Genomic DNA, 26500 nt, shown 5'->3' on the forward strand with positions numbered 1-26500 from the left:
CAGTCTCTCTCTCTCTCTCTTCCAACACACACACACACACAACTATCTCTCCATCCCGTCCTCCCGCCACAAACACACACTCATGCACTCCTAACACATGACATACCAAGGTGAGAGGCTGGAAAGTGCTGTGGGTCCATGCCTCTATCTTTCCGTTGCCATAGAGCCGCGTGACGGCACGGTGGAAGAGCTGCGTTTCCCTGGCTTCCATGGCAAAACTGCGCACGGTGCGAATGTTGGCAAAGTTCTCTTCAGCCTGCTCGCCCATCCTCGCCATGATCTCTTGAGACGATTTGCTGGTTGCCTGACGTTGAAGAGTTGTTTTGTTTTGTATTGTTTTGTTTTGCTTTTGGGAAATATTTAGTTATTTTTAGTTTGGTTTGGTCTGGTTTTGTTTTCTTTTGTTTGCTTTGTCCGGCTTCGTTTGTTTGTTGTTGTTGTTGGTTTTTTTGGTTTTTTTGTGGTATGTTTTAAAAAAAATTGTTTTTGTTATAATCCTTCTTCGTCATTTCCTCGCATGAAAGACGACGCTACACAACACCCATACATAATGTGCGATGCTTGGTATGGTCATGACATGTTGATTTGAGTTCCGTCGCGATATAACCTTGAACGGTTGAAAACGACGTTACACACCAAATAAAGAAAGAAAAGATTTGAGTTCATCAAAGCAACAGGTTTCCTTTTGCAAGGATGTATGTCATATGAACCTCCTTCCCCCTTAACTGACAAAATTGCCCTATGTTGGGCCTCCAATGACGAGTTTAAGTAGTCCAAAATCAGCTCAAATCACTGATACAGTCGAACCTATCTATGACCACACAAGGAAGCGATCAAAAATACTATTTTTATTGCTATATCTAGACAACTCGTCCCCTTGGAAAGGTGAATTATATAGAAAACATATATCTGGGATCCTTTGGGATGGTCTTTATCGACCAGTGGTCGTTATCGAGAGGTAGTCGTGATGGAGATGTGGTCGCTATCGAGAGGTGGTCGTTATGGAGAAGTAATTGCCATGGAAGTTTCAACTGTACCTTCATAACGACACCGTAGATGTGGGATGAAACAGCGAAGGCGGGTAGACAGATGACTGAGAGCACCGACAGCTGCCACGACGTTTGTACCATTAACATCATCACACCGACTGAAACAGTTGTCAAAGAATATCTGAAACTGAGATAACGTCAGTGCCATTATGAACTATCACGCGCTGAAAGCCATCATGATATATCCAGGGGTTTATATGATTATGCTACGTGTAGTCTTCCACTTGAACAGTAGGCCTTTAACCAAACTTTGCTTATCTGGATTTTGTTGTTTGGTTTAAACAAAACTTTATTCAATTTCTATCATGACAAAAAACAGTGCATGGATTTTACGACTACTAACTCAAGCATATAATGCCTATTTTGAGCAATCATAGAAAGTACAAAACAAATGTTAACATGATGGCGGGCTAAATACATTAACTCCTTTCATGAAACGATAAAAACAGAAAAACCTGGTACACAAACAAACAGAAACGGGGAGGGCTTGGTAATACAGAAGGTGGGTAAAGGGCACGAGAGGATAGAAATAGGAATAAGGGGAAAAGGAGAAAACATGATGAAGAAGACTTGGAGCGCCAGATTTTGTTGTTTCTGTCTATCTTTAGATTTTGAAAGGTGTTTTTTTGCCAATGTGTGTGTGCTTGTTTGTTTGTTTGTTGCTTTCTTTCTTTGTCTGTCTGTCTGTCTGTGTCTGCATGTGCGTGCCTTCCTGCCTGCATGTCTGTCCGTTCCTCTCCCTCTGTTCGCTTGTTTGCTGATCCTTCGGTTGATTGGCTTGGATGCACAGTTGCATTAACGTGTATATCTGACCAAGAACCAAATAAAACTGACCTCCACAGAAGAGTCCCTTAAGGCAGAGGTCAAGGTTGGGGGAGAGGCTGTCGCCCATAACAGCCACGTCAGACAGCACACGGGCCACCAGCTCCCCTGTGGATACAGTTCAACATACACGTGTTGTTTGAGAGACTGCATTATTAAGGCGTACTATCTACATTTGGGGAAAGTTTTCAGGCGAATAGACGATTTTCGAAAATAACTCTGTCGGGACTTTCAGCGGTTTGGAAGAGTAAAAGCCCAGGCGCCGCGGCCTTTACATCGGACAAGGTTTTCACAACATAGCATAGCACACACATCAAAGTTATTTGTTCGTCCCGATCGCAGGTTAAAGCCGACAGGAAGCGTGGAACATGCTCCGGATGTTGTGAAAAGTGTGTCCGAGGTAAAGGGGCTCCTACCCGAGAGGCTTCAATGTCGATTACCTCAGGGATGGGCATTTTCCCTTAGTTTTAAACCCTTTAGTATCAATTCTTCTTTTTTCTCTCGATAGGGCAGACTTATCTTACGACAAACTGCAACACTGGATTACGCCCCAAAAAACAACTCCTTTCCGCCTTTATCCCGCTCGCGGCAAGTAACTGAGCATGCGACATGCTATCTGCGGTCTGCGACAGGAACATATTTTGTGCCGACCCCTGATACCTGTTTCATGGTGATCGAAGAAATCCAGATCTTGAGTCATGACGGAGCTAAACAATCCCACCCGTATGCGAGCAGTCACGCGGGCCACGTACATGCTGAACATCCAAGTACGTGCCCACGTACAAAACGATCTGCAACAGAAACACCATTCAAGTGCACACATTCAGATCATAAGGCCTAAAAAAAAAATATGTATGGTTACGGTAACCCGACCTACCCTATTTTTAGGGGCCGACCCTATAACTTTTTATTACATTTGTCAACAACAACAAAAATGAAAACACAACCTAATATTTCACCAAGCATGGAAACACTGACAATTGGGGTCTAATACAAGATCACCTCCCTTAGTTTTAAACTTACAGACAAGCAGCAACGACGGCCAGACGGGTAATGGCGGCGCGAAAAGCCTGCTGGGAAGGATCCAGCACCAAACCGTCTATGACTTTTCCGATGTAACAGGGAATCAGAATCTCACCTGGAAACAGCATAGGTTAGTCTTTATCATTAATGTGTGAGAGAAACTCGTCGTTACCGTTGGCATCTCACACAAATGATCACCCTGCCTCGATGGAAGTTGGCCAAACGACCCGTAGAGTTTCTGTCCTGTAGTCGAACCGATTGGTTTCGAAAATGAATTTTACGATTGAGCGGTCAAATGACATTTTTCGTTGGCACAAAAAGTTAAGGATACTTTTTCAGGGGTATGGCCCATATGGTAAAACGCAGCGTTTCGCTCAGAAACGTACATGAATTTGAAGATCTGCCTTATGTTCTGCTCAAAAGAGTGTTCGTTTGTTTTGAACAGTTTTTGGACATTACGTCATTGGTCCTAAACCACACCGACCCTCAAAAATGGGTCCAAATAACGCCTACCCTCAAAAGTGGTCCCAGGTCATCACACCTACACTCAAAAGTTGGTCTCTAGACTACATTTGTAAATCAACAGTGGCGTTCTTTGACGGTATATGATTCATCTGCGACGTCAAACCGGTCACCTAAACTGAGAGATATTTGACATTTTTACATCAGAACTGACTAACTTACATGCAACAGACCCAAGGAGAAAGAGAAGACCGCACAGGATGAAGGGCATATCCGGGAGAGATATCTTCACAAGCTGACACACTGCTGAGCGTGGTGGCTCGCCTTTCTGGACACAATTGTGTGTTGTAAATAATCAATGTTATGTCATAACAATAATATAATAATAATAATAATAATAATTATAATAATAATAATGAGAGCTTATATAGCGCGAACCACAGTGAACTGTGCTCTCCGCGCTTTACATATTAACTATGAATAAAACCCATACTATTTAAACATCAAATACATATACCTTCTAACAAAAATAACGTAACAATAAACTTACAGCAACACATTCTCCCCTTATGGACAATACCATGCATTGTCATCATTTTCACGAGTTTTCATTCACAAACACCTGGGAAATAAATCTCATGTTTCCCATGCAATAAATCGAGGTGGTGAATGGGTTTGAGCTTTCAGGTGAAACGTGGATTGTCAAAGTAAAAGCCAATCAGGCTGATTGTTTGATGTGTGGAACCATCGCAGCTTTGGATTTGTGTTTCCGAGGACAACGATTGTAAGCATTCACTCTCAAAGACCCAATCAATGTTGACAATTACCGCGGCGACTCATGGTCAATTTGCAACTTATCTCTGTAATCACAAAATCCACAACGAAAAGTCATAAACACTTAAAAAGAAAAGAAATATGCTCAACACTTACTGAACTCACACGTATGATCGCAGCTCTGTACATTTTCAGACTGGAAGAAAAGCGTCAACAAGCTACGTTTGACGTCACATACAAGGTTGACGTGTTATCTTGAGCTACTGTGACGATGCTTTGTGGCCTGGAGTTGGATTCTAAAAATTCGTCTCCCTGTGGCTGTGGGTTATTGTGCATTTTGTTGCACAACCAAAATGATGACAAAAACGATGTTTGGTGGCTTGTTGACAGACCAGCATTTTGTTGTTGGTCCTCGGGGAGCATATCGCCTTTTGTCTCATATTTATCAACCGCGGCCTTCGGCCTTGGTCGATAAAGATGAAACAAAAGACGATATGGTCCCCTTGGACCAACAAAAAAGCTGGTCTGTCAACAAGCCACCAAACATCTTATAATAGATGCACAACTCACAATCACAATAAATCATGTACAATGAAAATAATGAACAAAATGAACAAAACAAGTTTGCTCATTAAGTGAGTAAAATAAAATTGAACATTGTCTTGTACGCATTAACACCTGTCTGTTAACTTTTTCAGTAAAAATATAAAATGTTAAAAAAAAGATTTCAGTGAGATGTCGTGGTGGTCATTTAATTGCTTGGTGTCATTTTAATGTGGGGAATTCTGGGTGAAGAATCATTGCGGAAGAAAGTATGATAAGAGGTCCATGCTGTCTGTTTTAGTTTAGAGTTTGTGCTCAGCGTTCGCTCGCGCCATGCAAAGTCAATACGTATAAAAGAACTGAATAGAAGGACAAATGTAAGTCGGTTATAAGAGGAGCAATCAACGTTACATGGATATGTGTATATCGTCTCCATTGTCGTCGTCGCCGTCGTCGTCGTCATCGTTGTCGTCGTAGTCGTCATTATCACCATTTTCGGTGCACTTTACATGAAGGGGGGGGGGCGGGGATGTCTTAGCACGCACCTGTGCCAAACAAATTAACGAAACTTTACAGAAAAATTAAAGAGCCTTGAATTTTTTTTTCGTACCTGGCTTAGGACAGACCAGAGATCCGGAGGTGACTAAAATTTGAATCATCAAATTGCGTTAGAATTCAGACAAGAGGGATTACGGTTGACGGGTTTTATTGCTTAATAAACCAAAACCATATAGGTCCGCAGGCGCAGTTTGTGAATGTGCTTTTTAAGTAAGGTTCTTCATATCAGGTGATTGTAAAAAAAAATACCGTTCATCCCTCCCTTAATCCATCCCTTGATAATAAAACAAAATCAAGCTCGACGACACGAGATTCTTTCTTTCTTTATTTGGTGTTTAACGTCGTTTTCAACCATTCAAGGTTATAACGACACGAGATGTCTTATCGACTTTACGAATGCTTGAGGCGCCAGTGATCATTTACAAAGAAACTGAAAGATCTGTCGTTAACTTGAATAAACTTCTGTCGGAAATAGGCTCAGGCATAGGCTTGGGTCACGCGTAATTCCGGTTCTGCTATACTTATTCATTCACTGATCATGTGGGTTACCTAATAGCCTTCTCCGTACAGTGGCAGTTTTATTGCCAGGTGAACAGCTCCTTTTGACTAAATGTTTTAACATAGAGGGGGGAATCGAGACGAGGGTCGTGGTGTATGTGTGTGTGTGTGTGTGTGTGTGTGTGTGTGTGTGTGTGTGTGTGTGTGTGTGTGTGTGTGTGTGTGTCTGTGTGTGTGTGTAGAGCGATTCAGACTAAACTACTGGGCCGATCTTTATGAAATTTGACATGAGAGTTCCTGGGTATGATATCCCCGGACGTTTTTTTCATTTCTTCGATAAATACCTTTGATGACGTCATATCCCGCTTTTTGTAAAAGTTGAGGCGGCACTGTCACACCCTCATTTTTCAATTGATTGAAATTTTGGCAAAGCAATCTTCGACGAAGGCCGGGGTTTGGTATTGCATTTCAGCTTGGTGGCTTAAAAACTAATGAGTGAGTTTGGTCATTAAAAATCGGAAACTTGTAATTAAAATTATTTTTTTATTAAACGATCCAAAAACAATTTCATCTTATTCTTCGTCATTTTCTGATTCCAAAAACATATAAATATGTTATATTTGGATTAACAAAACAAGCTCTGAAAATTAAAAATATAAAAATTATGATCAAAATTAAATTTCCGAAATCGTTTTAAAAACTATTTCATCTTATTCCTTGTCGGTTCCTGATTCCAAAAACATATAGATATGATATGTTTGGATTAAAAACACGCTCAGAAAGTTAGAACGAAGAGAGGTACAGTAAAGCGTGCTATGAAGCACAGCGCAACCGCTACCGCACCAAACAGGCTCGTCACTTTCACTGCCTTTTGCACTAGCGGCGGACTACGTTCAGTTTCATTCTGTGAGTTCCACAGCTTGACTAAATGTAGTAATTTCGCCTTACGCGACTTGTTCAACTTCGAATCGTGTGAACAATTGGTTTTCTTACATTCACCTTACCCCCGTCTCCTCCCCTCTCCTTCCTTCTACTCGTTTGTTTGTTTGTTTGCTTAACGCCCAGCCGACCACGAAGGGCCATATCAGTGCTGCTTTGACATGTAACGTGCGCCACACACAAGACAGAAGTCGCAGCACAGGCTTCATGTCTCACCCAGTCACATTATTCTGACACCGGACCAACCAGTCCTAGCACTAACCCCATAATGCCAGACGCCAGGCGGAGCAGCCACTAGATTGCCAATTTTTAAGTCTTAGGTATGACCCGGCCGGGGTTCGAACCCACGACCTCCCGATCACGGGGCGGACGCCTTACCACTAGGCCAACCGTGCCGGTTTCTTCCTTCTACTCGTGAACTCGTTTTTACATTTAGTCAAGTTTTGTTAACCTTCCTCCAAAACGTGTAGGTGGTTTCTGCTGTTTTATTTTTCGGTATTTACCTCGTATACGTGAATTCCTCAACAAATCACAAAACTGAGTTTCCAGAACGGAGAAAATCTCAACTGGCATAACTTTACTGACTGTAATAAACAAAACTTTTGTGTGATACAATTGCGGTGCACCAATTTGAATCTGAGTATAAAAATTATAAACGAAGTACTCGTTTTAAACTGGCAACCTTTAGTTCAAAATTCGTCGAAATTATCCTAAGTATGGAATTTGCGGGGTGGGGGTGGGGGGACAACTCATCACTAGTCTATATCATACCGCCTCTGACTTTTCCTCCTTAATTTTCTCTCCTCTAAGCAGAGGCATCTCCTCCTGCGTTGACCCTGGGTACCTCTTTATCCAACCGGAAGTCATGTTATGGTCACGTGATTTGATCAAGAGGACGGAAGTGACGATGCAAGCACAACATGTCCATCCAAGCTGTGCTTGGCGACATCTACAGAATAAAATGAAACAAGAAGTAGAAGGCGGAGAAACCGGGAAGGAGAAAGCGACGAAGATTGAAGATGAGAGAGAGAGAGAGAGAGAGAGAGAGAGAGAGAGAGAGAGAGAGAGAGAGAGAGAGAGAGAGAGAGAGAGAGACATAAGGAGAGAGAGAGAGTGAGCGAGAGACAGAGAGAGCGAGAAAGCGAGAGACAGACAGACAGACATACAAACAGACAGGCAGACATGCAGGCAGACAGACTGGCTGACAGACAGACAGAGAGAGAGAGACAGTGACCACGGACGGACGGACGGACGGACATGCTGACATACTATTCGTAATACAGCCTCTTTTATCCATTATATAGTCATTTTCCAACAGTCTTCATATTGTAAACAACTCATAAAAAGGCGAATTATGCTTTTTTTGTGTGTAGGTAACTTACCGTTCAGACAGCAGTTCTTCGTGTTCAGCAAACAGAAGCAGTTTGACACAGTTGTACATCCACATCAGCAAATAAATAATCAGAATTGGAAATGTCACTATTTGCTGCTTCATTTCTGTTAGTTGTCGGAAGCGTGATAATGACCCAATCCAGGCCATCATGACACAAGCACGGACCAAACTCATAACCCAGAGGTCAAGGGTGGTACTTGTGACGTCAGTGTCGAGAGCTGGTGACGTCACGTTAACGTTGAACGCAGTTTGGTAGCGGAATGACGCCACCGTGTTGAAGGTCAAATCCACCACAGTCCAGATGACTATGACCATTGTTGCCATCACTTCAAACACACACACACACACACACACACACACACACACACACACACACAAACACACACACACACACTACAGTAAGTTGAAGTGTGACAAGTGTGAGTCTACGAACCTGTTTTCGGCTCAAGCAACAGTTTAAGGAACTGACCAGGAACAACCACCGTCTGATTTGCAAAATGGTAATGTTTTTGAAAGCATTTGAGAATGATTAAGGAATAAATGCCAAACAATAACCTCGCGAGACTACTTGAACATCAATTTTTACCTAATTATCAAAGAAACGCCGACGATTTGCTGAAACGTGTACACACTTTGAGGCTAAAAATAAAATCCCAGATAGCAAGCATGCGATAGAAGATAGGACTGACAGGGCGGAGGCATGAAGTAAAATATTCATGTGTTTTGCTGGAAGACTGCAAGCTCGGATCGTCACATAAATATTCAGGTGTTGCATCAAAGTCTTTTGAGACAACAAAAATCTGTTGTTGTTTTGTTAAACCCATACACACACAAAAACAAAAACCGTTAGTCCGTTAATGATTCAGTGAGTCAATCAACCAATCAATCAAGAAATCGATCAATTAATCGATCCATGGATCAGTCAGTACACAAAAAATGATAGATGAGACATTCATTGAAAAAAAAGTGTAAAAAGTGTTTTGGGCGTGCTGTTTTTGTTTTGTTTTTTAGAAGAAAAAAATTGCGGGAACGCAGAAGAAGAAGAAGAAGAAGAAAAAAAAGAAGAATTAAAACCTTTCGTAAGTAACAGTTCGAACATTTTAACATGTAGTCTTAAAAATTCTTTTTTTCAAATAAAAAAGTACGATAATACAATACTAAACTGAAATGAAGTTAACGACCAATCAAAATCAAAACTGGACTCACTGCCGTCTTTACGTGTATCAGCTCGTGATGGCTTCTGCGAAGTATACTAAACTAGGGAAAAGAATCTGAGGGGCTGAAAATCGTTAAGTTGTAACTTATGAAGCATCCATATTAATAACCTGGCTCGAAGATTTAATCACAAATAAAAGGTAGTGACACGGATGATCAACAAGTTGTGCAAAACGTTTTAAAGGTACAGTCCTCACGTTGAAAACAGTTCGGCCTTAAATATCAGTTGTCTCCAGGCTGTTACATGAGTTACCGCCATCCCTACACTTGGATACCTACCAAAAATCAGCTGCCTAGCTGCTTTCTATGCAGGCTTGGAAATGTTGTATGTATGAATTAATTTTGTAACTGACGCTAATGCCAATAAGCGAAATAAGTTTATACCAAAATAATCTAGTCTCTATTGGAAGCAGATAGCTAGACAGTTGATTTGTAGTATGTGTCAAAGTGGAGGGATGGTCTGACCCCATGTAACTGTCTGGGCAGAGATGAAATGATGAGTCTTCTTCTTCTTCTGCGTTCGTGGGCTGAAACTCCCATGTACACTCGTGTTTTTTGCACGAGTGGAATTTTACGTGTATGACCGTTTTTACCCCGCCATTTAGGCAGCCATACGCCGTTTTCGGAGGAAGCATGCTGGGTATTTTCGTGTTTCTATAATCCACCGAACTCTGACATGGATTACAGGATCTTTTTCGTGCGCACTTGGTCTTGTGCTTGCGTGTACACACGGGGGGTGTTCGGACACCGAGGAGAGTCTGGCTCTGCACACAAAGTTGACTCTGAGAAATAAATCTCTCGCCGAACGTGGGGACGAACTCACGCTGACAGCGGCCAACTGGATACAAATCCAGCGCGCTACCGACTGATCTACATCCCCGCCCCAAATGGTGAGTCGAATCTTATGTACACGGAAAGGATTAACCTTTAATGGAACACATCATACTCGTATAGCCTAAAGGTCGTATGACCTACTTTGAATACATACATTTGTTTTCTTCTGATTTGTGCGATATTCTACGGGTGGGGTTTTTTCAACTAAAATGTTTCAAAGCAGGAAAACGTTAAAATTAAGTAAATAAGTGATTGTCTTATCAAATTGCTACAAAGAAATACCATCTAGTCTGGTTGCATGACCTACTTTTAATAACTTTGTATTCATCCGATCGGTTGAATCTAATATTATTTGTCAATATTTTTTTCCGAGGCTGGAAAGCTTTGATCTTGAAGATACCTCCTCCCCGTGTAAAAGATCATGCAAACCCGCTACAGATCTCTCCAGGCTTTCACGTTGGAAAAAGTATTAACCCACTTGTACGTGTACCAAAACTCTACTGTGTTGAGTTGAAATTATTTCATGAAATATGGGTTTGAAAAAATCATGTACTTATTTCTATTATCTATGACGCGCCGTTTGATGCTTTCTTTACTTAAGTAGAGTTTGGGGGGAAAAACTCTACTTCAGTAGAGTTAGCATCAAACGGGAAACTCTACTGAAGTACAGTTTAGAAACTCGACTACTTGTTTCTGGAAACCTGCCTGAAGTGCATATAATCAAGGGTTTTGTGTCAAACACACTGATTTGCTGATTTCATGCACTATGTTTTGTCCTCAGACTTCGAGATCGCGCATGCTTAAATGGAAGTTGGCTTGCGAACTACTCATGATTTTATTGCACTGGGGCGACGTTGCCAAAGCGTTCCACGGAACGCAATATTCTTTTGGTTGCATCAACTACTAACTGTGGCCCGTGTAAATTCACCCTTTCGATCCTGTTCATTTTGCAGCTCTCACTTTCTCTTTTTCTTTCGTGTGCACCGGTGATCTCTCAAATATCACTTCACAGACATGTGCAATGAAACATGCTACTTTAAGCCAATAAGAAAGCCTGACACATAACCTGTTGGAGATACTCTCCTGAACTGGACTTCAGGCGAGTTTATTCAGAAACTCGACTTAAGTAGAGTTTCTATACTGTATTTCAGTAGAGTTTCCCCGCGCCGTTTGATGCTAACTCGACCGAAGTAGAGTTTCTACCCAAAAACTCTACTTTAGTAACGAAAGCATCAAACGGCGCGTCATACTATTATGCTTGCATTTTTCTAAATCGGATTTACGTTTCATTTGAGCTTTAAGGTGCAAAAGGAACTCAGGCATTTACAAGAATGTCTTCTTCTTCTTCTTCTTCTTCAGCGTTCCTAGAACAAGAATGTCAATTAGGATGACACCTGCCAATGCACTGCGAGTCAGAAATCCAAAATGATATTAATCATGCAACCATACAGGTGGAGTGCACAGGACGTTTTCGATAGCAGAGACTTTGGCGGTCGACGTCCCGAGCTTGTGTTTAACCCAAACATAATATATGTTTTTGGATTCAGACAAATGACAAAGAATATGATACAATTTGATTTGTAATTAGAATGTTGAGATTTTTAATGATCAAACTCATCAATTAATGTTTAAGCTTCCAACCTGAAATGCAATCCCATCATTCAAGATTGCTTGGCCAAAATTGTAATGAATGTGATTGAATAATGAGGGCGTGACAGTGCCGCCCCAACTTTCACTAAAAGCCGGATATGACGTCATAAGACATTCATCAAGAAAAGGAAAAACTAGTCTGGGGATATCATCTTGCAGAATTTTTATGTGAAGTTTCATGAAGATCGGCCGAGTAGTCTTGGAATCGCTGTACACACACACACTCACACACACACACACACTCACACTCACACACACATACACACAGACACACACACACACACACTCACCCACACACACACACTCACACACACACTCACACTCACCCACACACACACCCACACACACACACACACACCACCCACCCACCCACACACACACACACACACCACCACCACCACCACCACCCTCGTCTCGATTTCCAGTCTGTTAACACATTTAGTCAAAACTTGACTAAATGTAACAACAACAAGGTCTCTCTGTGTCTCTCTCTGCCTGTGTCTATCTCGCTTTGTAATTCAAATCAACAAGGTGTGTAGGTGTGTTCAAGATTTCGTTTTTACTTCAGCATTAAACAGGTGCACAAATTTCGTATTTACAGAAGTGTTCAAATTACAATAAAATAAAAAACACCAATCAAAATGTTTCTTTCGTGCAGGAAGAGGTCAGCAAAATGTGAACGGTAAAATTAGTCTTCTGTGACATTTCAGGAAGGTTCTATAAACTAAAAGATTTGACAAAGCAAACTGAGACCAAAATAAACTTGATTCATGCAGCACAAACGTTTTCAAGGCTCGTGCAATTTTGATCCTCACTTCCATCAAGCAATAACAGTCTTCTGGTGGACTAGTCCTGAATGAATCTGCATCAATTTCTCCTCTTCCTTTCATGTTCACATGCGATAAACATTCTCACCCAAAACCCGCTTCAAACGGTGTGTTCCGCACCACATACAATATGAACTTCTGTCACACAGTCACTCCCCTAGTTCTTCAATCAATCTCTCTCTCTTTTTTACATGCACACTCACAAAAACAACACACACACACAGACACGCAGAGCTGCAGACCAGTTACTTTGTCTAGCCAGCAAAGTCAAACCTGCTCACAGATACGCTATCAGAGGCATGTAACACGCAGTTCATCAGAACAGCAGTCCAATTCATTAGAACATGGAATGAAGTTATATGTCCTCACAGCAATGCCATGCAGTTCTGTTCCCATAGTTACACTACTGGATGTATGTAATACACAGTTCTTTACAACATCAGCACATCATATCAGTATCATTTCTTGAATTTCTTGAAGAGTGGATGTGTGGCTTTTCTCCGGAACTCCATGTAGATATTGTCATCTGCACCTGACATGGAGCTCATGGTTCCCCCCTTGCGAAGAATCTGAAAGAAGAAAGAAGTTTTGGTTTTTTACATACAGGTAGATCAAAATACCAAAACACACATGCCTGCACACATAAAAGGTTTATTCTTTACAGAGGTTACGTTTGTAGGTAAAATGGTACCTAAGTTGGATCAACAAAAAGTGTTGGCAGAGTTCAAACCAAAATTGTGCTGACAAAGTTAGATCAGTTTTGTTCACTTACATCTTGACAATATCTATGAAACAAAGGGGGATAAGCGCTCTAAATATAGACATGACTGTGAAACAATAGTGAGAGCAGAGACATACATTGAAGAGATGCGAAGCGAGGCCGCTCGCGTGAACTCTTGGGGTACCGCGCTCGGTCAGCGTGACCTCGCGCGATTGTCAGCCATCATCCCGTACTACGTTGTTGTTCGCTTGCTCTCTGACACCGATTTGAAGTGCTTTTTTGTCATATTTCTTTGGATATATCTAGCTTCAGACGAGAGATATCAGTGGTAAGTAAACTTGATTCATATTCTGTAGCTTCAATAGTGTGCACACGAACGCATTTGAGAGGATTGGGTTCCCGAAGTGAGTCAAAAACACGGTTCCCTCGGTTCTTGCGGCCATTGTTTTAAGTCCATGCCTGTGGAGGCAATGTTTGGGAGCTAATATTTTCTTTTGTGCGCAACGTTACTTTCCCTTAACTGGCAAATGCATTACTGGTGTATACATTAATCTGTTTGTATAAATTTTGACGCGCTGTAATTAAATTTGATGCTTTTAAGTCTCACTCAAGTGGTTCTCGCACTTACACTGGCGTGCGGATAAAAAGTTTTTAAGGAGAAATGAGCGAAATTGTTTACTTTAGGATTCATCTTCTAATCACCAAATGATGCAATAATCTTCTTCTTGTGATTTTCTGTTTCTCTTGAGTGCAAATAATTAACAGTTTGCATGTTTTATTATCTATGATTTTCTATGAAACAGTTATAATTCTTTAAAAACACAACAATTGCCAGCTTGGCGCCAGTGGGAGGATTCCTTGCCCCTGCCGTAGGCGAAGATAACGCGAGCGGGAAGACAGCGCTTCGCATCTCTTCTATCTATGTCTCTGGTGAGAGCTATGTGGATAATCTCCTGTCACCTAATAGAATAACAAGCATTGAAATGAACAAGCCACTCTCATGATAGTTCATGCAAACCAGAAATAAACACAATGCAAAAACCTTACAAACTTATACAACAAACTCATCAAGCATACTTCATGTGAAATAAATAACCTGACATGTTTATTGCGTTGCCCTGCTGCTGGCTTAGAGCAGTTGAGCTATGATGATAAAATTCATGAGCTATAAAAAAAAATTAAAAAAATGGAAGGGGGACGGGCAGGTTCTCTCTTACTCTCACTAGCGAGGGGGGGGGGGGGTTGTGTGTGTGTGTGTGTGTGTGTGTGTGTGTGTGTGTGTGTGTGTGTATGTGTGTGTGTGTGTGTGTGTGTATGTGTGTGTGTGTGTGTGTGTGTGTATGTGTGTGTGTGTGTGTGTGTATGTGTGTGTGTGTGTGTATGTGTGTGTGTGTGTGTGTGTGTATGTATGTGTGTGTGTGTGTGTGTGTGTGTGTGTGTGTGTGTGTGTGTGTGTGTGTGTGTGTGTGTGTGTGTGTGTGTGTGTGTGTGTGTGTGTGTCTGAAACACGTGGACAGGAGCACGTGTGGATTGTTTGTCTCACTAAAAGCAAGGGTATTCACTCTGTCACAACCCATACAAAGCCCACAGAGTTATTTCCGGAATTCATCAATTGGTATTGTCCATAAGTGGCTAATGTCTAAATGTGTGGTAAGTTTATTGTTACATGTACTTTATTTTGCTGGAATGTATTTGATGTCATGTTAAATAGTATGTTCTTATGCATAGTTAATATGTAAAGCGCAGAGAGCATAACTACTGTGGTTCACACTATATTATATAAGCTGTAACTATTATTATCATTATTATTAATTGCTACATGAACGCGAGATACTCACTCCGCCTCTGCCGTCAGCTATGGCCCCCTCCTCCTCTGCGTCCTTGTCAGTGGCCGCCAGCACCTTCTGCAGCAGCTGCATTTGTTCCTCCTTAGTGCTGTAATGCAGATCCTCCTGCAGCAAGCACAATATTGGTTGTGTTGCTGAACTGGATACATGTATTACAGTGGAACCTCCCTTTTAAGACCCTCTTTTCGCAGACTTTCCATTCATAGCCTTTGTAAATGTACCCCCATTTGAAGACTCCCTCCTTTTTAAGACCTGATTTTCTCAGATTTTTGGAGGTCTTAAAAGGGGGGTTGGGTAAGCAACAAATGGTTGGTCATTCTGTTAGGAAACGCTGCCTTTGGTTCAGTTTTGTGTGTTGCATGTAGTTGACTTATTGGTACTTTGTGGGAAAGTACCGATATTATATTTTGTAAACACAATATTTATGTTTGGACGAGAATGCAGGTGAACTTTCTAGTCCTGTCAAAACAAGTTGTTTACCACGTTGTTTTAAGTCGTGGAAAGTAAAAATCGTTGGAATTGTTTTTTCAAACAATATACCTGCGTCATCAATTGAAGACAACTGGTCTAAAAAAATTCAACGTATGCAACAAATAATTTTTAATTGGTCCAAAAGAAACTTAAGTATACAAGGTAAAATTTGCATTGTTAAAACCTTTCTTATATCTCAGTTCGTTTATATCTTCCAGTCTCTAGCAGTGCCTTATCATGTTTTACATCAAATTAATTCCATTTTGTTCAGGTTTATTTGGAAGAAAAAATATTCAAATACACGGGCGTTTGAAAAAGTAAAACGAACAATTATGTGTAAATTAAAAGATGATGGTGGATTAAATATGATAAATGTTGTGGATATGCACAACTCATTTATGATGTCGTGGGCTATTGGTCTGCAGAACTCTACAGACAATTACTGGTCTGTCACTCCTAGATATGTTTTTTCAAGTTTGGGTAATGGTTTGTCCTGTTTTGACTCTAATGCATCCTCCAAGAAGCTGGTTGGCGTTGTTAACTGCAGATCGGTCTTTTGGAGACAAGTATTGTTAACCTGGCTAGACAACAAACACATTTTGTATGAAAAGTATGATGCCACACCTGTTCCATTGATGAATCAATGTATATGGAACAACATGAATATACAATATAAACATAAATGCCTCTTTTTCAAAGATTTTATTAAATGTCATATTTATTATGTAAAGGATGTCATGAATGAAATCGGTGACATGATTTCATTTGAAGAATTATGTCAAAAGGTTGCTTATAAACCAGCCAGACAATTTGAGTATAATGCGTTATATACAGCACTTAAAACAAAACTGATTAACGCATTGCCATACCGATATGTTCTGTTGCAGGGTTTGACTCGTATTGGTAATATTACACCAAGGGAAATAAGAACTGTTTTGGTTAATTTCGAGGTACAAACTCCGAGCGCCTGTTCTTTTTGGCAAAGAAAGCATAATATTGTTCTGGAATCAAGACACTGGCTGTTAGCTGTTAATTGTACAAAAGAAGAACGACTGCGTCTGCTTCATTGGAAAATTTTACACAGAATTTACCCAACGAATATTTTACTAAACAAGATGGGTTTATGTCAAACTAATAATTGTGAAGTTTGTAATGAACTGGATACACTTGAGCACTTTTTTTTTCATTGTCAAGAGGTGAGGAACGTTTGGAAACTATGTAAAGACTTTATTTTTAAGCAAATTTATTATAATATAACTTTGAATGAAACAGATATATTATTTGGTTTTTGGAATGAAAATTTAAAAAACGATCAAATTTACTTTATAAATTATTGTATTTTGATAACAAAAATGACCATAGGAAAATTTAAGTATGGGAAGAAGTTAGACTTACGTATTTTATTGGAATTAGAGTTAAACATTAGACAGAAATTTATGTTTTGTATAATATAAAGTTGATTATGTTATACAGAAAGAGACCAAGGAAGAAGGATGCTCCCCGCCTTAAAGAAAAAAAAAAAAAAAAAAAAAAAAAAAAAAAAAAAAAAAAAAAATTACAAAAATCGGGCAAAAAAAATATATGGGTTGAAGCATCCTGCATGCAACTGAGGTCAAAAAGAAAAAAAAAACGAAAAAAAAAAAAAAAGTCGTGGGTTCGTGGCGTTCGCTCGGATTAAGTGCGTCGGCGCTTTTGATGTACATCACAGAGAATGTCACTATTCTAGTCCATGGACGGTTCATATAATTTTAGTTGTATCATGTTCGGTCTGGAATATTCTCGAGATTGAGTATTTACTATACAGGCCAGCGCGCGATTTGTACGTTAAAAAGGCTTCTACTTTGAGTTCTGCTACGATGTGCAGTTGTATGTATGGAATGCTAAATAAATCCTCGAACTCAATTTGACGATTTTTTGTCTGCTGCTGTGAATGAAGACGGGCCACGTAGAATAAAAGAACACCACTATACGACATTTGAGAACTTCGTCAATCTCAAGTGTCGTGTAACACATTCTTTTGTATCGTCTCTTCAGCTGATTTTACTATTGGAGACCGGGGTAAACAACCAAACAACCAACAACCCACCCAGCTTAAAGGCCAAACGACCACCTCATAAAAAGTGTGTTAATTACCATGAGATTTATTCACATTAGGCTTGATATGGTAAAGATTATGATTAATTTTCTTATTGGAGCCACATGATACATAGGCCTATACACACAAAGACGTGGCAACAATCACATACACACAAGACACCTGTGAACTCAGTATAAACCAGTATAAACACACTATAAGAATCTGACAAACAAATGGCCAAGAAAAGCCAGACAAGTAGTTAGTTAGTACGCTTGCTTGCTGAATGTTGTCGTTGTTGTTATTGACTGTGTGCTTGTTCGTATTGCTATGATGGGTTAGTTTGCTTGTATTTTCTAAGGAAAAAAATTTAAAAAATGTGTTTACGGTATCCAGACTGACCATATTGTTTCGCGCGACCCTAGACTTTTTTATGGCATTTGGGGGAGAAAAAAAAAGTCTTTGTTTTTGGGCAAAATAACTTAGAAATATGTTTTTTTGGAGGAAAAAAAATTAAATAAAAAAAATAAAAATCCCGACCTACCGACCCTATGTTACCGTAAACAGACTGTTTTATTTTTGGCCTAATGTCATGATTTGTGTGTGTGTGTTTATGTGTGTGTGTGTGTGTTGTGTGTGTGTGTGTGTGTGTGTGTCGTGTGTTTATTGCAATAGTAAAGCGCTTGGAGCTGTGAATCAGGACTTGCGCTATAGAAAAGTGATTTATTATTGTTATTATTAAGACAAGACAGACAGAGACACACACACACACACACACACACACACACACACACACACATGTGACACAATTAAGAAAAGACAAGAAAAGAAAACCCACCTCAGCAAGGCCATCCAGTTTTGTGATGACCTTGTAGCTGTAACCTTGGTTGATCAAGAAACGTTGTCGCTTCAGCGAGTATGCCATTTCTATTGTGTCTTGGGAAACCAGAGAGTAGAAGTAGGCATTGTACTCTTCTGCCGCCGCCCCTGTGAGACAAAGAGTTTGGTAATCAGTTATGTGTTCAACACTAGGGCGACTTATAAGTTCAACAATCTTTGTTTCGTTCCCATGTTCAGTTGTAAAACGTCCCTTTTTTCAGAACATGTGACTTCCAATTTCAACGAGCAGAAATTCTGTTGGTCGAGAAAATTGAAATTTGTAGAATTGGCCATTCTGATGAACTTGACTTCTGTTGTGTTTTGCATTTGTATCAGTGTAAAATATGACTATGTCATTGTAAAATACATGCTTGGATATCATTAGACATCATTTATCATGGAAATTTGCTTGAAATCAAGTTTAAAAAGCTGCTAAGTGGGCTAGAATTAGGGAAGTGACTGACACAAACAGAAGAAAAAAATGTCAAGATGGCCAGTCAAACATAAGGGTCGGTTCAACTTTATAGCTGGTAAAGCCGTTGAGACGAGAACAATTCATAAAGCAATTGGAAAGAGAGAATTCTTACTATCCTACAGGCTAAATATTGCGCCTCTTGAGAACATATGGGTTATATGATAATTCGAGTTTTTACACCCTCACGGCTTTTGATGAGATACACAAGTGTATGCGTGTTTAGGTGGTATCAGCCATCTGCACTTATGGCAGAATGACCGAGGTCTTTTACATGCCATTATGGTGACACAGGGGTGGGATATGGCTTCCGTCTCTGGGTCTTCACATAAAGTTGACCCGTGTCTGTCCCGGCCCGAATTCGAACCTGCGACCTTCCGATCACAAGTCCAGTGCTCTACCAACTGAGCTACCGGGCCGCCCATGAAGCAATTAAACTTTATGGTGTTTTAAGTAGCTGCCGAGTGTCTGATGTGTTTCTGCATAAATGAGACAGCTGGTGTTAGCTGTCACCAAACCGAAATTCCTTTGTTCTCTTTACCACTGTAGCAGTGACACACACCAAAAGGAGGAAAATAAAACTCCCCTTGACCATGAAAAAGCTAAAGACACAGGACAGTTTCTTTCTTTCTTTATTTGGTGTTTAACGTCGTTTTCAACCACGAAGGTTATATCGCGACAGGGAAAGGGGGGGAGATGGGATAGAGCCACTTGTTAATTGTTTCTTGTTCACAAAAGCACTAATCAAAAAATTGCTCCAGGGGCTTGCAACGTAGTACAATATATATTACCTTACTGGGAGAATGCAAGTTTCCAGTACAAAGGACTTAACATTTCTTACATACTGCTTGACTAAAATCTTTACAAACATTGACTATATTCTATGCAAGAAACACTTAACAAGGGTAAAAGGAGAAACAGAATCCGTTAGTCGCCTCTTACGACATGCTGGGGAGCATCGGGTAAATTCTTCCCCCTAACCCGCGGGGGGGTCACAGGACAGTGGAAACCCCCTAATTTAAGACCCTGTTTTCTCAGACTTTCTGTTCATAACCTCTGTAAATGTACCCCCATTTTAAGACTCCGTCCTTTTTAACACTTTCGCGACGGGAGGTGACTAAAGTAGTAACAGCGCTGACACGCCCACGGACGGGAAGTGACTATTTTAGTAACAGACATACAAGGTACACGACTCGTGATTGCTTCCCGGTTTTTGAAGCTTGCAATAAATTGAGTTGTTTCCCTTGATACACGTGACTTGCTCTCCGCCATCTGCAAATTAGAGAAGATTTGAGTGGTTTTTTCGAACAAAAAAAATGAATCGAAGGCGAGCCTTGTCACGGGAGGAGATTCTCCGGATGTTGGATCTTGAGGATCCTGTAGATCATGATTCCGACGTGTTGTTTTCGCCTCAAGAAAGCGATAATAGCAGTGATATTGAGGAAGAAACAGTCCTGTTGTTGCTAGTATGAGTCGGCAAACTACACGTGGTAGGGTGGTACTGCATGGATCTTCGAATTGTGTGGTTGCAAGGGGGGCGTGGCAGCACTGATAACAATGGATGGCTGGAGCCTCCTAATCCTTTTGGAAATGTTCATAGGTGTACAGTTGGGACTTTGTTGTGAAAATGTGACTTATATTCAATATGGATTACCTAGACATCATTTGGTGAGTGTCACAGTTTTGTTTCATTTGAGTCAGGATGCTGTGAGTGAATGCGGGATTTGCTTGTTTTTTTCTTTGTACTGTCTCCTTATTTCTGTGTAGAATTTTAACAATATTTCAGCAATTCATAGGTTTTACACCTTGTTTGGTTATAAAATTATTTATAATACTTTCTGTTAAAAAATAACTTTTAAAAAAGCAGTGGAAAAGAAAACACACACAAAAAAACGTTAAAAAACACAAATTATCCCCCTTTCACCCCCCCTTTGCTAAAACAAATCGCGTGACAAACTTATAAATAGCACGACTGAACTGGGCATCCATTTTTTAATTAGTACACAAAATTTGGTGGTGATTGGACTTAATTCAAGCTTGCTAGACAGATTTCTTTACAGTTACTGTTTTTTGGGAAGTTTCTTGGTGGCAAGCTTGGGCAGGAAGGACGTTAACGCCGTGGCAATGCTAGTCACAATAGTGTTTTAAGACCCGATTTTCGCAGATTTTTGGAGGTCTTAAAAGGGGGGTTCCACTGTATGTGTTTTACAGACTCAACACCAATCAGCTTGTGCTAGTAAGCCGGAGGCTATTATTGTGACATCAATATATATTCGCTGTTAAGTGAAAGCTTTCTATTTGCATAATCATGTGCAGCACTTGATGACAGCTATGAGATCTGGGTGGCCAGCATATTGCATTCATTATGAATAAATAATGCAGAGTTGCAACATCATTTGCATTGTTTGCCAATTTGTTTTCATCACACACACAAAATTAAAAATGTAATTATACTTCCCTTTGTTTATCAGATTTATTAAAACAAAAACAAAACAAAACAAAAAGAGATCTACATACATACCTTACTTCTCTTTGGTCATGTTCCCTCAGGCGTAATTTTTTTTTTGTTGGCCTAATGCCTTGATCTTTTTGTAAGATATGTGTTTAATTCAGACACTGTACTAATTAACTTTTCATACACCTGCCTGAGGGTAAAAGATCTTTCTCTCACTTAAACCTTTTTTTTTAAGCCTATAAATTGCCTTTGGGAGTAATATGCCTGATGAACAAATTACTTAATTTGAATAAGTGCATTTGTGCGTGTCAGTGTGTGTGTGTGTGTATTTGTCTGTCTGTCTGCTATCATGTCTGTGTCTGTCCGTCTGTGTCTATGTCTGTCACTCTGAAACTGAAAAGTAAAATGGAAAAGGAGAAGAAAAGGCCAAACATGAAGAGAGAGAGAGAGAGTAAATACACACACACACACACACACACATCTCTCTCTCTCTATCCATCTCTCTGTCACACACACACACACACACACACACACACACACACACACACACACACACACACACACACACACACACACACACACACACACACATCTCTCTCTATCCCTCTCACACACACACACACACTGACACACACACACCCACACACATCTCTCTCTATCCCTCTCTCTCACACACACACACACACACACCCACACACTCCCACACCCACACCCACAAACACACACACACACACACAGGAGGGGAGGAAAAAAGAAACAAGCAACAAAACAAAAAAACGCTAAACCACACACGAGCCGGATGCTCACCTTTCTTTGCACGTAGGATTCTGCCCAGACGCTGTGCTTCTTGTCGCCTGGAGCCTCCGTGAGCAGAAATCTGAATCAGTACGTTCGCCTCTGGAAGGTCAAACGATGTGTCTGCAACCTGTTTGTAAACGTACAGCAACGGTATCAGCTTTTCATTTCTGCAGAGTTTAAATGTCTTTAAATGCCTTTATGTGTTAGATGTTGCTTACACATAAAGACACAGACATACACCTACACACACACAGACATACACCTACACACACACAGACATACACCTACACACACACAGACATACACCTACACACATGCATCTGCAGCTTAGCTTGAAATGGAAAACCACAACACACTCACAAACAATTTTCACAGAAAATCAACCACACTGTATATCTGTTCTTTTCCTACCAGACAACTGATCTGAAAAAAAGGACAACTACAGTCTTAATCCCAACAAGAAAAATACACCATGTATTAATACTGCAGCTGCAAGCGCTTTTCAAAATTGCCACTGGCCACTAAATCATGTGAAGGTGACCCCTAATTACAGTGGAACCTGAGGGGACCCTTTCAAGGCCTCGCAACTTAGGAGAGGTAAATTTACAAAGGTTTTCAATAGAAAGGTTTTCAACAGAAAGTCTGAGAAAAAAAGGTCTTATAAGGGAGGAAGTCTTAAATTGGGGGGTCTTAAGGGGGGGTTCCACTGTATATACAAAGACAGGACACAGATATAAGATGGGCCCACCTTGGACACAAAGATGGTGTTGACTTTCGGATTGTGTTGGAAATTCTGCAGAATCTGGAGCCTCTCCCCCATGCTTGTGGGCCCATATAAGTAAGGCCTGACAGACGCACAAGTACAGAGTTTTAGCTTTCATTCCACGCAAGATAAGAAATTAACCTTTCACAATTCATTCTGCATTCCTGTGAAGGCAAGTGTTGATGCCCAAAAACTGACAGTGCAAGTGCTGTGGCTTGCTTATTAACTGTTCTTTCTCTCTCTCTCTCTCTCTCTCTCTCTCTCTCTCTCTCTCTCTCTCTCTCTCTCTCTCTCTCTCTCTCTCTCTCTGTCTCTCTCTCACACACACATACACACACACACACACCACACACACACACACACACCACACACACACACACCACACCACACACACACACACACACACACACACACACACACACACACACACACACACACACACACACACACACAAACCTGCTACGTGTTTTTTCAAACCGCTCTGCTGTGGCAAATTAAAGGGAAGTTTATATCATGCGTTTACAACCACACAAAAAAAAAAACACAAAAAACAGATGAGTTACTGACTGCTCTTACTTGTTCAGCATGATGGCATAATGTTTGAGGGCAAACACATTGTCAGAGAAGACGATGACTTTATCGTTCCGTCTTTCATGGTAGCGAATCAGAAACTGACAGGCACGGAACTTGTTCGGGTTCATGCCATACAGAAGCTGCAAAAGGTGACAGGGAGATAAAATGACCAAACCCAACTTCCTTACTTTTGTTTAAACCATCACTCAATCATATATCAAGGACACTCCACAAGTTAGTCTTTAATACTGTGATTACATACAATAAGAAGCTTCTGATACAACGTGTATTGAACAAATATTATTTTTAATATTGCTATTTCATATGTTACGTGGATTTCCATTGGTCAATTGGGCAAAACTGAGCTCAGTGCAAAAGTGATATTGACGACATTTCCGTCGATATCAGTTTTGATATCGACGACCTCTTTATTGCTTCCCCACTTCAAAAACAAAAACACCTAAATTCAAAAACAAACAAATATACATGTATATGAAAATGTAATTATCCCAGAATTTAGTTGAGCAAGTGACTAAAGACTTTTTGAAAGAAAAGACATTTTGAAATACTGAAAAGTACAAGAAAAGAGTGAACAAAAAGAAATAATAATCAGAGGGAGGGATATGGAACAGCCAAAACTGAGACAAATACTTTTGTAATTTCTTTACAGTAAATAAAAAATGTCCAGAGAATTAGCAATATATCTAACATTGACTGACTGTGTGATGATATCTTCTGCTATTGGTCTGTTTCGACAGTGATATCAAAATCTCAACCTCCGGTCTCGATTTTGATATCACTGTCTCAACAGACCATAGCAGAAGATATCATCACACAGTCCTTCAATATTGGGTAATATTCATATACCGTATTTTTCGGGTTACAAGGCGCTACAGCGCATAAGGCGCACCCCCTTCTTTTTAAAAAAAATTGTAATCCAGTCACCCATTGGGCGCAGGGGGCGATAGGGCGCACCAAAATTGAAAAAAGTATACCGGTAACAAACGGTTCATTCAAGCCGCACATCAAAGGAAGAATACAGAGTGGAAATATGTGTGCTCTGTGTGTGCAGCGAGATCAAAGGCAGGTCCATTGTGATAGCTGGGTTGCCTTGTTTATAGACACTGACCTTCTTCCCAGGGGTCAATGACCCAGTTTTAGCTATGAGAGGTCATTCCCCTGTCATATCTGAGAGAGGAAACACTTCCTGCACCGGGGTCAGTGACCGAGTTTAACCTATGGGGCGGTCTCTTTGATGTCTTGAGAAGAAACTTGGCCAGGGTAGTACCTAGTAGCTGAAACATGCATTATCACAAGTTGTTTGACTGGTACTCGTTATACAAGGCATACAAGGCGCAGGGGTCAAACTGGAGGAAAAAAGTCGCGCCTTATGACCCGGAAAATACGGTACATGTATATGCATAAGGTATAAGCATGTGCACATATTTTTTTTACAAAGCCAGACCTGACAAACATTGTTGTTGTCCAGAAAATCAAGTGATTAATGGAAATTTGACTGAAGCATAAACAAACTTACTTTTACAACTCTTACTTCTTGTTGTGAGAGTTAAAATATCAAGGATAAATACATTGTACAAAGTTCTTTTCTCCTTTTTGATTTCTTTCTCTTTTCCTCTTTTTTAACCATTCTTTTCTATACTGATCATACATAACTAACCATCTTTCTCTGAGATTTTGTAGTCAGGTACTCCCTGTAGAACTCAGGAGTCATGGGGCACCAAGCCTGCAATGGATTAAGCTGATGAATAACTTAAAGTAAAGTAAGTTAAATAACAATATTTGCCTTGGACACATGGTCTTTAACTAAACACATTGCCTTTCAATAATATAAGCTTTGAAGCAAGTATATGAGTAAAAAAATCAACTGTCTCTTTCATAACAGTCCAACACACTTCCAACATTACTGAATGATCTTCTTCTGCGTTCGTGGGCTGAAACTCCCACGTGCACTCGTGGTTTACGTGTATGACCGTTTTTACCCCGCCATTTAGGCAGCCATACACCGCTTTCGGAGGAAGCATCCTGGGTATGTTCATGTTTCTATAACCCACCGAACTCTGACATGGATTACAGGATTTTTTTCGTGCGCACTTGGTCTTGTGCTTGCGTGTACACACGGGGGTGTTTGGACACCGAGGAGAGTCTGCACACAAAGTTGACTCTGAGAAATAAATCTCTCGCCGAACGTGGGGACGAACTCACGCTGACAGCGGCCAACTGGATACAAATCCAGCGCGCTACCGACTGAGCTACATCCCCGCCCACTGAGTAGATTATTCATTTATTTGTATACTTTGTCAGTTTTAGGTCAGAAAAAGCACTGCTAAAAGGCAAGCAAAAGAAGCATCTGGGGAAGGGAGACAACTGACCTCAGCACACTGCACTCTGGCGATGTAGTTATTGTTCTGCAACTCCATCCAGTTGGCCTCGTACAGCTTGGGACCAATCAGAAAGTTGAGGTCAGCGATCTTATCATCCTCTCGAACCAGCGTGGCTGTCAGTCCCAGCTTGCAGTGGGCGTTGACAATCGTCAGAACACGTCGGAACATCTTTGCAGGAATGGTCTGCACTTCTGAATACGACAGAAAGAACGAATGATTCGCTGCCCCTTGTCTTTGAGAAGTAGCAGTTTTCCTCAGGTCTTAAAACAGTTCCAGTCTTCCCTTCCTTTTACCCATTCTAGACAAAACATCCTTAAGTCGCTTGTTTGTTTCTTCTTCTTCTTCTGCGTTCGTGGGCTGAAACTCCCACATACACTCGTGTTTTTTGCACGAGTGGAATTTTACGTGTATGACCGTTTTTTACCCTGCCATTTTGGCAGCCATATGCCGTTTTTTGA

The 26500-nt window shown here is 40.6% G+C and overlaps 2 protein-coding genes across 2 annotated transcripts in view; both read right to left on the reverse strand.

Moving 5' to 3' along the window:
• LOC138982506 (ABC-type oligopeptide transporter ABCB9-like) overlaps positions 1-7612 on the reverse strand; it is a 14983-nt gene extending 7371 nt beyond the window's left edge. The window contains exons 1-7 of the mRNA XM_070355810.1: positions 7440-7612; positions 3579-3684; positions 2895-3009; positions 2532-2662; positions 1884-1979; positions 1038-1147; positions 107-304 (exon numbers count right to left, since the gene is read on the reverse strand). Of these exons, the coding sequence (XP_070211911.1) occupies positions 107-304; positions 1038-1147; positions 1884-1979; positions 2532-2662; positions 2895-3009; positions 3579-3684; positions 7440-7535 (852 nt within the window). The 5' untranslated portion in view covers positions 7536-7612. The remainder of the gene's footprint in view (positions 1-106; positions 305-1037; positions 1148-1883; positions 1980-2531; positions 2663-2894; positions 3010-3578; positions 3685-7439) is intronic.
• Positions 7613-12296: 4684 nt separating this feature from the next.
• LOC138982508 (general transcription and DNA repair factor IIH helicase/translocase subunit XPB-like) overlaps positions 12297-26500 on the reverse strand; it is a 32049-nt gene continuing 17845 nt past the window's right edge. The window contains exons 13-20 of the mRNA XM_070355812.1: positions 26031-26233; positions 25319-25384; positions 23644-23780; positions 23053-23149; positions 22314-22431; positions 18539-18687; positions 15147-15260; positions 12297-13156 (exon numbers count right to left, since the gene is read on the reverse strand). Of these exons, the coding sequence (XP_070211913.1) occupies positions 13046-13156; positions 15147-15260; positions 18539-18687; positions 22314-22431; positions 23053-23149; positions 23644-23780; positions 25319-25384; positions 26031-26233 (995 nt within the window). The 3' untranslated portion in view covers positions 12297-13045. The remainder of the gene's footprint in view (positions 13157-15146; positions 15261-18538; positions 18688-22313; positions 22432-23052; positions 23150-23643; positions 23781-25318; positions 25385-26030; positions 26234-26500) is intronic.

This window comes from Littorina saxatilis, linkage group LG12, assembly GCF_037325665.1.
Source record: "Littorina saxatilis isolate snail1 linkage group LG12, US_GU_Lsax_2.0, whole genome shotgun sequence".
NCBI lineage: Eukaryota > Metazoa > Mollusca > Gastropoda > Littorinimorpha > Littorinidae > Littorina > Littorina saxatilis.